The 18,171-nt window shown below is 40.2% G+C and overlaps 1 protein-coding gene across 1 annotated transcript; it reads right to left on the reverse strand.

Annotated features, from left to right (window-relative positions):
- Positions 1–132: 132 nt before the first annotated feature.
- On the reverse strand, positions 133–15,392 carry LOC144650850 (beta-hexosaminidase subunit beta-like). The gene is made up of 14 exons (XM_078510615.1): positions 14,962–15,392; positions 14,371–14,436; positions 13,629–13,675; positions 12,630–12,740; positions 12,438–12,539; positions 10,766–10,873; positions 10,257–10,327; positions 9,693–9,824; positions 9,271–9,357; positions 7,600–7,813; positions 6,501–6,531; positions 5,459–5,549; positions 4,126–4,230; positions 133–658 (listed from the first exon to the last, which is right to left on the reverse strand). Exons 1-14 carry the CDS (start codon positions 15,332–15,334, stop codon positions 592–594), a joined length of 1,605 nt encoding a protein of 534 aa, XP_078366741.1. The 5' UTR covers positions 15,335–15,392; the 3' UTR covers positions 133–591.
- Positions 15,393–18,171: the final 2,779 nt, after the last annotated feature.

Consider the following 18,171-nt stretch of genomic DNA (forward strand, 5'->3'; position numbering starts at 1 on the left):
CTTCGAGTTTTGATTGGTTCACTGGATTGTCTGTGTCCTTTGTGATTGGCCAGAGTAATTACTTTGGTTTTGGTTTTACGACACTTAATTGAAAACTGCTCTAAATTGTAGTGGAACAAAGTGACAAAAGAATTAGGAAAACGATGCATTTTATTGTGTTAATCCGACTCCTTAGCTTCCCCGAACTTAAATACTTGATACAAAGCAGAAAACCCTTAAAACCATTTCAAAACTGCTTTAAAACACTTACATGCATAGAATTGACAAGCTAAGCTTACTGAGTGAACATGAGTTACCACAAAACCAGAAGTTTAACCTCTATTATACTCAGTTTTACCTTCCCAGTTTTTTGTTTGTTTCTTGTGTGGTCTCAATTTAACAGTAAAGTGGCTTGAAAATGCAATGAGCTTAACATTGCTACGCGCATTTGCCAAGAATCTGCAAGAATGGATGCCTCTATACTTCCCAGCAAAGTTGCTAAAGAGCCAGTGTAATTCTAGTGAAGCAGCATTTTTGGTCCGCAGTATTTCGTGAAAATTAACCTCACACAAGTTCGGTGGCATCTACGTCTGTAGCAGCTGGGCTTTGATTTCACTTAAACCGCCATTCATATCGACAATACTGAGACCTCACACCATTCTCTGCTGGAATTCCACGTCTGAAAGAAAATCGAAATAATGAAAAACAAGTTACTTACAAATGCTAGACTCAAAGGAGCTACGTCACGGTCGACGCATCTTGAAAATATTGACAGCTGAGTTTGTGTTTAGCCTGTCGTTTAGCGTGCGTAGATGGCAGTTTCGCACACAGCGGTCAAACGCAGCGCGCGTGCGCAGTTCCTGTGTTATTCCCGCCAAAATTTTCCATACAAAGTCTTAAATTTTCCGAAAACTTTCGCTATAATTAACGCCATCCCTGGAAAGTTAAGGTTAATACGCCGCTTATGGATTGGAAATTTGATAATTCATCTCCACTGAGTGTCCCAGCTTGAACAGTTCTTTCACCGTACTATTTCTTTAACAATTTCTTACAAAAGTTTGCCCACTTTCAAGTCGAAAGTTCGAGGTGGCGAAGACCGGATGTGACGTCAACTATTGCGTTTGACCGCTGTGAAGCAGTTTCGTTGGCGTTAAGGCGCGCGCGAGCTCGAGCAAGCGGCGAACCCGCAAAAACCGCCAGCTACGCAGGTTTTTTTTTTGTCGTTCGTAGTCCGTCTAAATCTTTAGTTCCTCGGTGGTAACCATCCTTATTATTGCGTCGTTGGTGTTTTTCTTCCTAAAAAACCTATTATTTTCAGGTTTCCTTAAATTTGAAAGTCGTTTTATATATCAGAATCAAAGGTCTCTATGAGACTACGACTATTTTGCTATGGTCTATCTGTTGGCTGTCAATTGTGGTATGGAGTAGTGTTTTGCTAAAGGGTGAAAGACGCTTTTCATGTTGTTTAGGAGTGGAAGTCTTGAAAATAACTTAGCTTACCTGAATACTTTACACTTCCACATCACATTCTAAATTAAAACTGAAACCTAGAAGTCAACAACGCGCTGTTTACAAAACTCAACCGCAAATTAAGGAGCCAAAGAAAACCCAATCGAAAACATATTGAATATACTGTAGTACTCGTGTCGCGTATACGCTTATTCCGGCCTACTAAAGCAAACAAACAGTTCAGCGGTTCAATACATTCTTCATATATACCCACACCCCCGGCCCACACCGAAAAGAAATCCCTAGAATTGAGAACGCGAATAAATGATTATTTACTCGTGTTTAGCGAGACTAACGCAATCGATTGTCGCGAATGTGAAAGACTTGTAAAAGTACAAATTTGCGTTCTTAATCGTTTTAGGTTAAATATTAGCGCTCCTTTAGTGTGTTAGACGCTTGTACCAGTCCAAACTTGCGTTCTTACGTTCTTGGTTACATATTAGCGTCGCTTTAGTCTGTGAAAGACTTATACATTGCCTTCAAGTGTTGGCTGACGCTTTGTTCACCCACACCGAAAAGAACTCCCTTGAATTGAGAACGCGAATGATTATTTACTCGTGTTTAGCGTGACTAACGCAATCGATTGTCGCGACAACAAATCCTTTAGGTTAAATATTAGCGCGACTTATACGTTGCCTTCAAGTGTTGACTGACGCATTGTTCACCCACACCGAAAAGAAATCCCTTGAATTGAGAACGCGAATAAATGATTATTCACTCGTGTTAAGCGTGACTAACGCAATCGATTGTCGCGAAAATATCTGATTTGAGATACTCACGCATAAAAATAATTGTTATATAACGTTTATACATGTGACAAGTCACGTTTTTAACACGAGATAGCAAGTGTTGACGCAATACTAATGAGATACCCTTTCATCACCCACAGCGGCTAATGGAGTTCAAGTCTAATTTCCGGTCCAAAAATATCGCACGTAGACAAAAACAATTGTTATCATGGCGGGTGTTGAGCGCAGGTTGAGCAGAATGAAGTAGAAAGCGAGTTCTTCTAGGTTTTAGAAAATCTCTCAAGAGTTTTGTTCACAAAACATTTAAAGACGAACAAAGGGAGTGTATTCGACGAATAGTTTATGAAAGAAAAGATAATTTCCGTTCTTAATCATTTTAGGTTAAATATTAGCGCCCGGCTTCAGTGAGTGAGACGCTTGTACTAGTACAACGCTTTAGACTGTGAAACACTGAACCGCTCACATTCTCGATTAGTTGTGTCCTATCTCATTTGAGATACTCACGCATAAAAATAACTGTTATATAACGTTTATACATGTGACAAGTCACGTTTTTAACACGAGATCGCAATTGTTGACGCAATACTAATGAGAGACCCTTTCATCACCTACAGCGGAATATGTGACAAGTCACGTCTTTAACACGAGATCGGAAGTGTTGACGCAATAAGAGACCCTTTCATCGCCCACTAAGCGGAAAGAACTCCCTTGAGAAATTAAAACAGTCCCTTGAGAAATTAAAAAAGTCCCTTGAGAGTAGACAAGAATGTTCCAAATTTTGCCCACATCACTCCTAATCTCCTACTTCTGCTTGTAAACAAGCAAAATAGTCGAAAAAATGACGTGACGTATCTCCTTCAACAAAAAGTACGTATTTTTCTCAAATAAACGCCTCCGGCGTTTATTTCAAACTTGGCTTCGTGAACCCGGCGTTTATTAACCGACTGCAATTTTTCTGCCAATTATTCAGATTGATATATAGTTACCGATCTACGAGACCAAGGGGCAGTTTGTCAAGGCGGGACGATTTTTCTCTTCGTTCTGCTCCGAAAAAGTGACCCTGGGTATCCAAAGGTGATTATTTCCCAAAGGTGCACTATTACGGATTGGATAGTTTATGTTGCAATCGAGATTTGTGACAAACAGAATATATTTACTTGTTAGCTTGATCTCAAATAAACGCCGGGACCTCGAACAAACGCCCCCGGCGTTTATTTAAAAACTAGCAATTTTGACCCGGCGTTTATACAAGGCCGGCGTTTAATCGGGGTCCGGTGTTTAATCGAGAAAATACGGTAAGCATTAAGTTTACCAAGGAGTGCCTTTTAAAACAATACTGCGCAATGTGAGCGACGAGGACCGGGGTGGAGTTGGCTAAAGTCAGATGACATTCCGTAGAGATTGAGCAGGAAATATCTACAAACTTTGCATCTTTGCAGTTTGACAGGCTGTCGTTATACGGCAATGCAAGACTTCGTAAGAATCTTGAAAAAAAAAGTATATCGTTCTGGAATAACATATATTTCGTTTTACATTAGTGTTCTTCATGTAACTTTATATACGTTGATTTTGGTACAAAGGGCAATTTTCACGCTAACATTAGGCCGGTCAGTTTTGTTATGGATGGAAACTGACCATATACTACGGCAAGATCACACGAATGATTGAAACATGGCGATAACCTAGGCACCCTAGGGGGGTAGAAGAAGAGGAGGACTACCAAAGACCACCTGAAGGCGTACAGTGAAGAAAGAGAGGAAAATCTTGGACTGAGGTACGAAGAGTAGCAGCAGACCGAGAGGAATGGAGGCGCTCTGTAGAGGCCTTATGTGACACCTGGTCACAAAAGAGATAGATAACGCGTAACAGTTTCGTTATGACGTCATACCTTACGTATCGACAGCGGTGTTCCCAGAGTCTCATCTTAGCATCATTTAAATTAGTGGTATCTTTACTGCTCCACAGTCTCTCTCCTATCGCCAGAGCGCGAGGCCTGGTAAGAAATCAAAACAAAATAATCAATGTACGGGATCAACTGTCAAATTTAGAAAAAAATTGCAGTGGTATACTCGCAAACCAAGTTTAAATACTACTACTGACTTGTTAAAATTAAGAAAGTTGCTTGAAAAGGAAAAAATCTTCCACGGCAAAACTGCAGCTTTAGAGGACTGAGAAATAGAACGTTTAAATTCGATGTTTTATGATGTATAAAAAAACGATGAAAAAGAAGTAGTGAGATCTTGTACGAGTCGTCGCGATAAAAAAAAAAATTTTGGTCAAAACTGTTGCTCAAGACACTTTTTCCTGACATTGCTTAGGTTATGAAGCCCCTCAATGTTGGCTAGGCTGGCCAACGCACCCAATTTTATCACTGTGTGTCCGGATGTGTAGTGGAGGCAAAATGTTGTTTTTTCCGGGATTTAATATACCTTAAGGTTACTATTGTTAGCGGCTACTAATTTTAGCGATTTTAGCGAGTTGGGCCAAAATCGCTACATTTAGTACTCGCTAAAATTTGTCTCGGTCAAATTTAATACGCGTTAATTTAATACCCCCGCCCGCCAGAGGAACACAAAACTAAATACAGTGGCCCTTTTCAACTATATGACAACGTCAGAAGGTAGGGCAACAATTACGAAAGGGTTGGGAAAGAGCTGGGATCGCCAGCATCGTGGAAAATATGTCTGATTTCTCTGACGAGGACGACTTTCTAACATTTGCAATTCACTTTGTTCTTTCTGTCAATTTTAAGTGACTTTGTTCTATTACTGAACATTTATTTCCGTCTTAGCTATATATTAAAATTGTTTTTTTTTTTTTTTAATTTTCGGAAAATCGCTAAATTTAATCGTCGCTAAATCTTGCTCATAAAAAATCGCTAAAATTAGTAGTCGTTAAAAATAGTAACCTTAAGGTAGAAGCACCCTTCTAGAACAACATTCAAGGGGGGTGGGGTGGGGGGCATTAAAAAAAAAGAAGAGTATTATATGCGCTAAACTCGCGTTTGTCTCAACTGGCTTTGTCCAGGATTAAAGTTGAGTTTTAGAAGGCTCAAAGTAGCGCAGATGGCACCCGAGATGGTTAATGAACGGCTGAAGCTCAGAACAAACTTTTTTTTACCAGTAACCGGTATTAAATGTTAGATGGTATGCATTCCCTAAACGCTTAGCCAAAGTCAGGAGCCATGGAAAAACGATTCTCAGGAATGGACAAAAACTCACCAAGTTCTTGGAAGTATGTTGCCTCCATCGACGTATTCTCCCCACATGCATCCAGTACCACCAATCACTAACTCTTTCTGTTTATCGGTGCCTAATAAGAATGTCAAACAACAAAGTTATGAGCAAAATAATATTGCAATCACATACCATGCAAAACAAAGAAAAGTCAATTGACATGACTGAGTGAAGACGATTTTAATTTTGAATGTCCCAGTGCATTGCCTGCCCTCCAACAAGGTGTTCATCAAACGCGAAAGGAGGGACGTCTGAGCGACTCACGTAAGTTAAAGATTACAGAAACATACACCTAATTGCAATAAGGTTGTCATTGTAAAAAAAAAAAGGAAAAAGTCAAATAGGAATTAATTAATTAAGCGCATGCATACAATAATTCGTACAAATGGCCTCAAGATACGAATAATTCAATTTATCTTGTTACATCATAAAAAGTGGACTCAAAGTGTGCAGATAAAAACTGGTGAGTTTTCTGCAAAATGAAACTACGCTTATAAATTCCTATTTTCCTTTTTCTATTTTCTTTTTTCTATGACAACGTTATTGCAATTAGGTGTATTTGTAGCCTGAATTTCAGCCTTGTTCTCTAGTACTTTACTCCCGTGCGAGAGAGTAAGCGGCCAGAAAAGACGGACCATAAATCCAGACATTTGTTTTACAGTTAGGATACGAGATACAGAGAGAGGCGCATTCAGTGTTGTTTCATTAGGGTATTCGTTGCGTTGTGTTACTCAGGCTGAAATGCTTCGTCCACGACCGAAGTGATTCGTGCGCGATCAAACAAGAAAACGTGTCATAACGCATTGAAAGTCAGCAATTTAGTGTAAAGTATTACAGCCCTGGTTTTCCAGCATTTCCAAGCGAATCGAACGGTGAAAATAAAGTTATTTAAGACATCAAATTTGCCACTGGCGTAGAACAAGTTCTTTTTAGAGCACAATAACAGTGGAAACTGACAGAAAATCTACGATGGCAAAAAAGTAAATACAAGTTACGGAGTGTGGAATTGCTCCCTCCAAGTTCTTACCAGTAAAGTCTGTTGGCTCACAGTTGTAATACTACAAGAAAAAAGATTTAAAAACATGTTAACAAATTACCACACTGGACACTGAATAACAAATATAAGCTATGAAATGAAATGATTAATTCGACGAAAGCATCAAAAACATATCTGGTTGTTAAATGATAACATCTAATTACAAGGATCATGAAATATGCAGTACTCAATACACCTGGTGAAATAACGTAATGATTTGAGATAAAAAGTCCATTACCACTCATTTACCCTAAATGCAATTTCTCATCAACAGGAATAAAATGTTTTTGGACGGTTCTGTTATTGTATATAGTCAATTTAACAAAAGCGCAACAAAACGCAGTTTCTCGTTTTAAGGTCATTTTATATACAGTCTGGCTACGTATTGTCCGTAAATAAACTTGTAACCACCTAAAATGGGTACACTTGTGTTCTTAGCTTGACTTCTAAAATACACAAAACGTAACATTAACTTGCAGTGTAAAGGCCCGTTTACACAGGCGATTTTTGTCGCGCATCTCAATGCACCTTTTGTCGCGCCGAAGTTGCATCAAGTTTCGAACAGGTTCGAACCTCATGCGACTCGCGGCAGTTTTATCGCCACTAGTTTTCACGCGTGCAAACTCGCGGCGATTTCATGGCGCGATATCGCAGCAAAGTTGCATGAAGTCGCCGCGATATCGCGGCGACTTGCTGCAACTTCGGCACGACAAAAATTGCATTGAGATGTGCGACAAAAATCGCCTGTGTAAACGAGCCTTAATAGTTCGTGTAGTGTGATCGTCCGGGTGAGAGTAGTTCTAAAAAGATCAAATAAATGAAATGAAATGATCTGTTGATTGTGACTAATGTGCGACAACCTGAGCGGAAGTCATCTTCAGAATCAAGTTGACTCTGAAGATGACTTCCGCTCAGGTTCTTGAAACGTCATTCACCAACAACAGTTCTTTTCAGAACTACTCTCACCCGGATGATCACACTATGCGACCTACTGATACTCCTGGGGTCAAACAATTTACTATGTTACAGCATAATACTGTCAAGTTACTTTTTATTTAAAAAAATAAAAATAAAATAAAACATTTCATACGTTGGACCAGTCTATTCCAAAATGGATTCTGTTCAGGTACCAACAAGCAGATAGTATCGTTCTGAGCCCCTTATTGGTCACTTTAGCCATTTCTTTCTTCCAGCCCGCTTTCCAGATATTCACCACAGTGTCGGGAAGAACTTTGATGTCATTATCGACAACCTCTTGCCAAACAATGTAACTTTTACCAAGCCCCTGTACGATCGACAGTAGACTAAAAAAAAGGAAAATTAACTTACCTTATTGGCACTAAATTTTGAGTCATTAATTGACGCGAGCCTCCAATTTCGCGATTTTTTTGCTATTAAATCGCGCAAGAATCCGAAGCTCGCGAAAATTAAGTCCCGCAAAAGTTAGTACGAGAATGGAAACTTGAATTCTTTAGTATTAAAACGCTTCATGAACCGAATGGAACAAACCTTCAAGTTATTGTTTTCTTGGCCAATCAGCTACAATATCGTGAATGGGATCGTAACGTGACTTTCCCGCACTTTTTACCGGTTGCAAGGTTTTTCTAGAACTTTGATTGGCTAGTGATGTTTAAGGGCCTGCAGGGGTTGTTCGAAAGACGATTAACGCTAACCCAGGATTAAAAGATGATCAAGATTTTAATTTCTCTTGTTTTAAAGGGTTTCCCAAAGCTAATATTTTGTTAAGTTTGAGATTGGTCCATGTCAAAACTGTGGGACAGAAAATATTAACAGAAAACCTAAACGAAATTATATAAAATTGAAATCAAATTTCACGCTATTCCCGGATTAGCTTAGATCGTGCTTTAAACAACCGGGCCAAAATGAGCCGGGCTGGCTCGGTTTGCCGAGATCTCGGCACGTCTGTTAAACGCAACAAAAATCAACTTTGCGATTACATGACAACCGGGCCAGGCTGGATAGCCGAGATCCCGGTATCGCGATGCCGGAATCTCGGCTAGCCGGGCTGAAAATTTTCCATGTAATCGCGTTCACCGGGCCAGCCCGGCTAAGCGGGCCAGCATTAAATTTCTCTTCCGAGCACAATATCCGACGAAAAAATCAATGCTACCCCTTCTAAATGGGATGTAGAGGTAACGTAACCCATCCACCTGCATAAGTGCAAAAAATTAACCAGCAAATTGCCGGAAAAAGGTGATAAAGATCATTCGTGCTCTGATCATTCATGCGGCTAAAACCGAGCTGAAAGTCATCTCGGCAAACCGGGCCAGCCCGGCTAACCGGGCTCATGTAATACCAAGCTGAAAGTCATCTCGGCAAACCGAGCCAGCCCGGCTCATGTAATCAGGCCCTAAGTATTGCGATTGGCTAGATGAGTATTCTTTAGTTTTGGCTTTACCCCAATCACTGACGCGATTAAATAAGAAATAAACCAATCAGAGCTTCGCAATATAAAACTGGTGGCCAGCGCTACGGTGCGGTTTAGCAACTAATTTTTTCCGCTCTTATGATAGACTGGTTGATAGACAAGTCACAACATCTAACTCTTGATTACTTAGAGAATTAATGTTGGGCAATTTGTTGGGCTCGCAAACACAAAACTATTTTTAAGCAAAGAATTATTTTGGAAAATCATTCTCACAGAAAAAGTGCTCTAACAATAAGGAAGTAAAATCAGTGATTTACGTTTATGTAAAATTGCTGCCATTTGAAATTTATGCGATCAAAGATTTGTACTTACTTTTGCTCATAATGTTGTTCAAGCAGAGAGTAGTTTTGCCCATATCCCATTTTCTTCATCCAAGCTGTGATGTTAGGGTTACTTGCCCTGAGTAACAGTGAAATGTATTTGTCATTACTGTCTTTACGTCGAACCTCTGGCAAAACAACGTTGTCTACATTTAAATTACCGGTACCTTTTTCTAGTAGAGAAATAACGACCCAATCAAGAAATTGAAATGAGTAAATTCCAACTAAAAGCAGTATACATAACACGAATTTTAATTTTTTTTTATTTTAATCGGCTTGGATTTTGCAGGCATCATCAATTTCACATGGTCCACAAGACTGGCCTTGTAGTTTTCCAGAGTGCAAACGATGAAGCACATTCATAAATCTGTGCTGAAAGGCAAAGATTTGTAATATTTATAATACTTTACGTACCAACATGTGTCTCTCACTTCATCTCCTCCCAAATGAAGATATTGATCAGGAAACTTCTCGGCTACTTCTGAGAAAAATTTCTTCAAGAAGGTGAATGTAGAGTCTAGAGTTGGGTTTATTGGCCCATATTTTCTGCAAGCAAACAAAATGAGAAAGTTTACTGCTTTGAAGTAATACGCAAGTGTCCCCGGCTGTTTTTGTCAGGTTGAAAAAAGGAAGAATTTAAGGCAAGGATGATGTTAATGATGATTTAATGATGTCACAAACACCACCACTGAGCATGTCATCATCAATCGCAACAAGATGCCATGATCATGACCACAGAATGACTGCAACCTAAGAACCACAACGAAGATGACAACGTTGGTGATGGTGGTAAATGATGCCAATGATAAGTCATAACATAATAAGACAGGCAGATGCCCATCAGCCAATCATAATGAAAGCCATGTGAATGCCATTGATGAGGCGCAATTTATTAGTAACAGAAATGCAGTATGTTGACAATAAAAGCCTTAGTTGATAAAAGTAAAGTTAGTCTGCTATTTAGTGCAATTTTCTTACCCTGATGGCTTTCCTTCAGAATAACAAGGAGTTAAGAGGTTTTCTATGCTTCCCCAAGACCTGGTATGACCCTAAAACAAAACAAGTCACAAATTTTATAGTAAACAAGTTATTACTCTTTCATGAAAATAAATGATGAGTGACCATCATGCATAATGACGATAATGACAAAGACATCGTTGATGACAAAGATGATGATGAGGTTGACGGTGATGATGATGATGATGATGGTGATGATGATGATGATGATGACAGCTGTGCGATGGCAGAAAGATGATAAAACTTGGCAGTATGCACATTCAGGGACAGCTGTCAACATCCTCTGGAGTTCAGATAACCATCGTTATTCTCATGGCCAATAATAATTACTGCAATCAGAAGAGTCTGTTTTTATGACAGCTTCCGGAGAATGCATATCTTTCTATATTATACTGTTGAATTAGCCCAAGTTGTGTGATCATGTCCTTCAATGCATTATGTACAGTACTAAGACAGTGGGTTGCACTCACCGGAGTGTCAAATTCTGGAACAACTCTGATTCCACGCAGCCTGCCATATTCAACAATCTCACTTACATTCTCTTTAGTATAGATGTGGGTCTTATTGTTCCAAGCACCCTAGAAGAGATGAAATTAATATTAACAATGAAATTAATACATTGTAATAAGCTAAACCGTTAAAAAAACCTTATTTGGAAGATGTCAAACTACTGGATTATCAATATCAACAATTTTACACCAGCTTTCAATGTTACGTGCATAGCGGCTTTCTATCAACATCCATCTTTCGGCGTGATAAACAAACAAGATGGATTGAAATCCGCCAATCACAGCCCACTAGCATGACCTTCTGAACTTGTGGGCTCATTTGCGTGAAACCAACAATTGTATGCATTGGTTTTGATTGTGGAGGGGGATAGGGGGGCGGGAGCTCAGGAGAAAAGGGGCGAGAAGGGGGAGAAGGGAGGCTGGGAAGCATGATTCCTAAGGTGGCTAACTTGCGATCAGGCGTTATTTTTCTCGCGGCGGAGGGGTCAACGGAAAAATGAACGCCTGATACAATTACTTGTCGAGTCGTCTGTAAAAAGTCCAGAATCTGATTGGTCAGGAAACAAAAGGCAACATTAGAACTCTATCCTGATTGGCTAATTGAGTTCAAGTCTAATTTCCGGTCCAAAAATATCACGCGTAGATGATTGTTATCATGGCGGGTGTTGAGCGGAATGAAGCGAGTTCTTCTAGCTTTTAGAAAATCTCTCAAGAATTTTGTTCACAAAACATTTAAAGACGAACAAAGGGAGTGTATTCGACGAATAGTTTGTGAAAGAAAAGATGTTTTGGCGGTGCTCTCGACGGGATTCGGCAAGAGCGTGATCTACCACCAATGATGTCAAAAGTATTACATCACACCACCAAAGACGCCAGACGATCGTGCCAGTGACGAAAACTACGACCTTGAAATGTCTGACCTGAGCCTTACACAAAATCAGCCTTTGCAGAAAACAAATGTTAAAAACCATCCGAACAGCTCGTTCAAAAAGGGTAATTCAAACACATGTTTGTGAGAGTAAAAATATAATTTGAATGCGCTAATCACGCTTATCTGATGGCATCGCCGACATTCTCGACGACGTTGACAGATATTCTAATTAGGGGGCGGCAGATGATTTGACGAGTAATTGTATCAGGCTTTCCTTTTTTCGCCTTCCCTCCGCCGCGAAAAAAGAAAGCCTGATCGCAGGTTATAAGGTGGCGGGAACCGGGACGAAAAGAGTAAAATGTTGCAACATATGTCATTACGTTTTGAAATGGATGTGAAATAAAGAGGAGAGAACCACTATGGAAATGGGTAGGAGGCGAGAGTAAAAGGTATGGGAGCCGGGAGAGATGTCAAGAGATGGATGAAACGGGTGTAAAATGAAGCCTAAGATGGACTGCAAGAGGAAGATGAAGGGGAGCACCCCCTCCCCCCTGCCCCAGGTCAATGCTTGGTGAGCTTGAGCTTGTCAAAGAGGGCATGCCCCTGATCATGAGAGGATGCCTATGGAGGTAAAAATGCCTTCACATCAACTAGATATATAAAGTATTAATGCTCAAGTAACCAAACAGAAATTGAGCCAGCTGTACATGTGTTCCAATTGAATACTCAAAGATTTAAAACGGCAAGGAAGAGTTTTGATACCTGGCCACTTAATTGAGGAAAACTTTCACTGACAAATGGGAATGACTGATCATCCACAACATGCCAATGAAGAACATTAAACTTGCTGTATGACATGGCATCCTGTAATATGAGAACAGAAGAATTGCAATTACACCTTAAAAATAACTAACTTAAAATGAAAATTTAAAGACTTTATTATTTAATACATACAATGAACTTGAGGATGACGGATGGTTCCAAATAATGCCTGGCAGTGTCAATCATGAACCCTCTGTGCTGGAATCGTGGACGATCAATGATTGTTGAACCATTTGCCAGGTACTAAAAACCACCAAAAGAAATTGTGTTAATTAAATGAACTTTCAGGGCAAATAATTAGCATCAGGTGTAAACTTCAGAGGGCTACTACATTGCAGTGGCGGATCCACTTTGAAGTGCCGCAGGGCCCGGGCCCCCCTTATTTTTTCGGAAATAGCGCATTTTCTTTGAAGTGTCGGAATTTTCTTCGCAGAATTCAATATTCATAGTCAAGCGGGCCCCCCTTAGCTGAAGGTCTGGATCCGCCACTGCATTGTATACTACTGTACTGTGCAGAAAGAAATGAGAGGGGAAGCTTGGGACATAAGATGTGGCAAAGAGAAATAGAGAGGGGCCCAAGCTTTCATGTACCTCTGGTCCTGTTGTGAGGGTCGTACAGGGGGGGTCCTCTGGCACGGTTTATGGGTAGAAAAAATAATGAATCACGGATCACAGAGATTCAAATTTCGTTTTCCCGAATCAAGAAAATAATCAAGTAACAAATTCTCTTTTATCCTGCTCTTACATAAAGAAAAGTAAGAAAGGAGGAGTGTTAGAAGAAAACAAAATCGAGAAAGGCAAACTTATCATTCGAGCTAGTTGCTGCTGCCTTACAAGACTGTGATTATTGTACAGAGATCACATTTGATGTTTTCGCTCATCATAAATCTTCCGGAGGTCTCATGATATTTCAAAATCACATGGAATAAAGTGGTTAAATCACAAATACCTTGGTTATTAATTGAAGCTCTTCATGGGTCACGAAAAACTTTGGATCACGTATCACAAATAATAATAAGTTATAAAATTCACATAATTTTCATAGAAAATCAAATTAGCTAAACACGCATCACAAGAATACCCCTGTACGACCCTCTGTTATGATAATTATTGAAAAGTGGAATGGCTCACCAATCCAGCTAAATCTTGATGAACAACTTGACTGAATGTTTCAAGACCTGTTAAAATAAAGTTATATAATTGAGAGATCATCTGACACATTCAATGCAATAACAGCAATAAATATAAATTTAACACTATCATAAATTTCCTTATGTTCCAGACCTGGGGTATGGGGGTGGGGTGGGGTGGGGGGGTGGGAAACTCTCTCCAGGGATCATCATTGTCACAGTTGTTTTGTGGGTATAAACAAGCAAAACAATTTTGTACCCTGTACCCTGTCTTTCTAAACCTGAAATTCCCTTGCCAGAGACCCATTTTCAAAACGTTTAGCCACTTAACCATAAAAATGCTTTAAATTTCCTTTAAACTGTATCCCAATATTGGCAAAATTAGATGTAAAAATGCATTATTCATTATAGGGATTATTTTCCCTGGACAACTCGTCTGGGAGACTGGGAGACTGGGAGACTCAGTCTGTATCCAGGTGCTTAGATGCTACCAATATACTATGAAACCCAGAACAAGTTTACCAACTTAAAGGAAAAAAAAAACAAGCCCTACAGCCCTAGAAGGGGCTTATGATGGATGGTAAAGTATATGCACTTATATTTGTAAAGACCTATTTTCAGGAGGATTTTTGTATCTGAGATTTGGGCAACAATTTTTTTGAGGGGTGTTGCGGGTGGGGGGGGGGGGGTACATTTTCAGGAAGGGCTTATTAAAATTTTATGGTATACTAAAGACAACGTACCTCGCAGTGCACCCCACACAGTTTGAGCAGTAAGCGATGAAGTTGGTGCTTCAACCACCAAGGTGTCTAAATTAAAGGTAAAAAAATTAACATATCTTTTGAAGGGAGGCACGGTGGCCTAATGCAGTTAGAGTGGTCCGACTTTGAGCCCTGGCTGGAATTATTGGTGTTGTGTTCTTGGGCAAGACTCTACTCTCACAGTGTCTCACTCCACCCAAATGTATAAATGGGTTCTGGGTACTTCAATGCCCGTGTTGGACTCGCATCGCGTCAAGGGGGAGGGGAGTATAAATGCTACTAGTCACTTTAAATTCATGCTACAGAAATCGGAATAAGGTCTGGCCTGACGGGCCGCTAGGCTTTTATGCAGACTCTACCTACCTTTATCTATATATTTTGACAACTTGACAAAACAGGGCAGAAGGTTAACACTGCTCCCACTCTCCCCTCCCCCACCCTCCCCCACGCATAACGGGTATTATACAGCGTGAAATTTTGGCGCCAAGATGTTCTCGAAGTGAATTATAAACAAACAGCCATCACTACAACTTTTAAAACACTAATGTAGTAATTTGCAAGTCTTTTACTTACATGATTCGTCGGATTCCAGCGATTGAGGAGTATATTTTTCTTTAACTTTGACGGTTAGTTTCGTGATTTGAGGCAGCCCTGGTTTAGGTTTTTCACTGGGATCTGGAAATACCAAGCCCATATACCGTGTAAACGCTTCTTTGAGTACATCACTCGTTTCTCCCGTTGAATCTAACGTGAAATCGCTTGATGTGAGCGTGTAGAACTTTCCGCTCGCGTTGTACGTTTGAGGCTTCGGCCAGATGGACCCTGTGACGTAATCGATCACTGTTCTTTCCCATTCCTCTTCGTATTGTTCATTCCACGGTTCTGACAGACTTGCTGAGCAAGTTGTCAAAGCAATGGCAAGGAGTAACAGCTTCAATTCAAGCATTTTGAAGACGCAAGGCGATAACAGCAGTACGATTTGACGCGCTCTCTTATTTGTTTGAATCGCGTGACATAAGTCACAAGACAAGCTGGTGATCATGTGTCAGCTGATCAGTCAAGTAAAACACGTGACAATAGTCACGCTCACGCATTTCCAAGCAACGACATCGTGGTCTCTTTTACTTTTACAATTTACTATAAAACACATTTCAAAGTTATAAGGGTTTTTATTTGGTTTATTTTTGATAAAAAATAATAGGAAAAAATAATTGATATCCCAGCCACTCTCTCTAACCGAGGGCCGACGGATTTGGACACCCTTCCCCCCCCCCCCCCCTGGATTTAGAGCGGCGCCCGAATAGGTTTTGGCTGATTGTGCTAGCATAATTTTTGGCATAATTGAAGCAAAAAATTATAGTATAATTTGTTAAACGAGCACTGCCACGGCATAATTAGCATAAATTCATAAAATTTAGTAAATATGGTGTATTTTCTACAGAAATAAATTATATTTAGGTAGTATATATGTTCTTGCAATGCGTGTTTTAGCTACAGTATACAAGTGTGATTGTTAAGTCGTTTGAGGCATTTTACAAACGGTTCAGGGATGCGTGGGGCTAATTTGGACAGCTGACGGCCGAGACATAAATTTACAACAACAGTTTATTTGAAAAACATCATAATTTGGTGTCGTTATCGCGGGCCTCTATGTACAGAATCTTCATACAATCTACAATCTTATCATAAAGCCGTGCATCTCATCAGAGGTCAATCCTGGAAACAGTCTGGGGGAGTGAGAGGGATACTTCAAGGGCAAGTACTCCAGCTATTTTCTTTGGACGGTATATCGTATACGAAAGGCTTTCCTGTCAAAACTGGTATATCAAAGGATAAAGGTTTCGACTTCGAGGCGGAGTACTTGGCGTAAAGCGCGGGAAAACGCGCAGATGCTAAGACACGATTGGTTCGTCCCCAGGTGTCGCTTCTTGGTCGTGCGCGGTGAGCTTTTGTGTTCTGGGATTGATAGTGCGCGGTACGTTTGCTCTGACCGCGGTCAAACGTCAGAAATATGTAAAAAACAAGACAAGTACTTCAAAGATAAGGTTTTAATTTTCACAGTTCAAATTTCAATACATAACCGGTATCCTGAAGATTTACTAAGTTTTTTGGAGCTTTACTAAAAAAGCTCTACGTGTTTGAAAACAGCGATACCGTATGCGGTCGGCGCCATTTTGTCAAAGCACTTTGGTTCGGATGCGGAACATTAAAAAGTAAAAACACTCGTTTACCTGAGGAAATGGGAATATGTTTAAACTCAGAAGCTATTTTATCTATCCTTGCTCATACTGAAAACTTCATAATGAACGAAATTCCCCGAAATAGAAAGTAAAGCTGCCTGAGACGTTTGACCGCGGTGAAACGTTTGCTAATCAACTACCCCCGCGCTCCCTGTTTTCCGTCCTACCGCCTTAAGGTCATTGCCCTGTATTGCATTGCGCATCTTTACTGCGCAGAATTTTACGCGTAATTAGTGCGCGCACATAAACAAAATGGAAGCTTTTTTCTATACGGCTTAGTCCGCGAAAGAAGTAAATTGTCGGTTTCTCGTAAACGAGTATGGTGACCTATCAATTTGTTCTCGTATTTTGGGTGTAGCGATCAAATTCTTTCTGTAAAATGAAAACAGATCAATTCCTATGTTTGAAAAATAAATTATCGCTAAAAACGTGTACTTTGCCAGTACTCGCAGAGGAATTATATGGAATATACAAGGTCTTCCTGCTCCTAAACGAATGTGGTGACCCCCGTTTTTATTCAAAATTTAAGTTCCCTTAAAGTAATAAACCAGTAGGCGAAGTTTGGTTAAAAATCTATGTTTAGTTTTATTTCGGGGCAATGACCTTAACCGATCGGCGCCAACTTGAAAAGACTCAGGCTTTTGGCTTTCTGCTCACCCTGATCAAGGCCGCAATGCCGAACGTCGTTAAACTTGAACCGAAATTTTTTAGCGTCAGAATAATTTTATTTTGTATTACATATTACCATATTTACAACGACGAAATCACGATTGGTTCTGGGTTTCACTTCTGATTGATTGGCTAAAATGTCAGCATGTTTACTTTGATTAGTTAATAGTCTAGATAAAGCAGGATATACGAGTTTTTAGATGGTATAAACGAACTCAAACCAAAAGGAGACATTATCTAAGATAGCTTGATAAGAACATAAAGATCGGGACAGTCGGCAGGAGAGGGAGAAGGGGAATGGGAACAAGTGCTGTCTCAATAGTACTGAAGTCTTCGTTGAAACACAAATTTGGACACAAAAAGCGCGGGCTCAGATCACCTCGCTGCTCCTCCTACCCGCGGAGTAAACCGCTATCTCGAAAAGGATGATCAATAAATTATCTTGGGTTATCGTTATTTTTACACATAGGTTGTAAATTGCGACACATTGAACTACAGTAGAACCTTCCGTATAAGTGACGCGGTGGTCCGGGTTAGAGCCCCTGGCTCGCACAGACTGCGTTGTGTTCTTACTCTCACCACCCAGGCGTATAAATGAGTACCGGCGAATTTAATGCCGGGGCGTGGATTACCCTGCGTTGGACTAGCATCCCATCTAGGGGGCAGTAGAAATACTCCTAGTCGCTTCATGCTACGGAAACCGGGATAAGCTCCACCCTGATGGGCCACTAGGCTCGCATGCAGACTTTTAAGCATGCTTGGCGTGAGCTGTTTCCTTAGCTACAGACAGGGGTTGTTCCTTGGAAGTAGAGAGCCTCACTGGCTAGTCCGCATGTCTCCATAATAAAACAAAAACAAAAGCAAACAAACAAAC

This window comes from Oculina patagonica, chromosome 4 (assembly GCF_052425735.1).
Source record: "Oculina patagonica isolate OP01 chromosome 4, crgOcupat, whole genome shotgun sequence".
Taxonomy (NCBI): Eukaryota; Metazoa; Cnidaria; class Anthozoa; order Scleractinia; family Oculinidae; genus Oculina; species Oculina patagonica.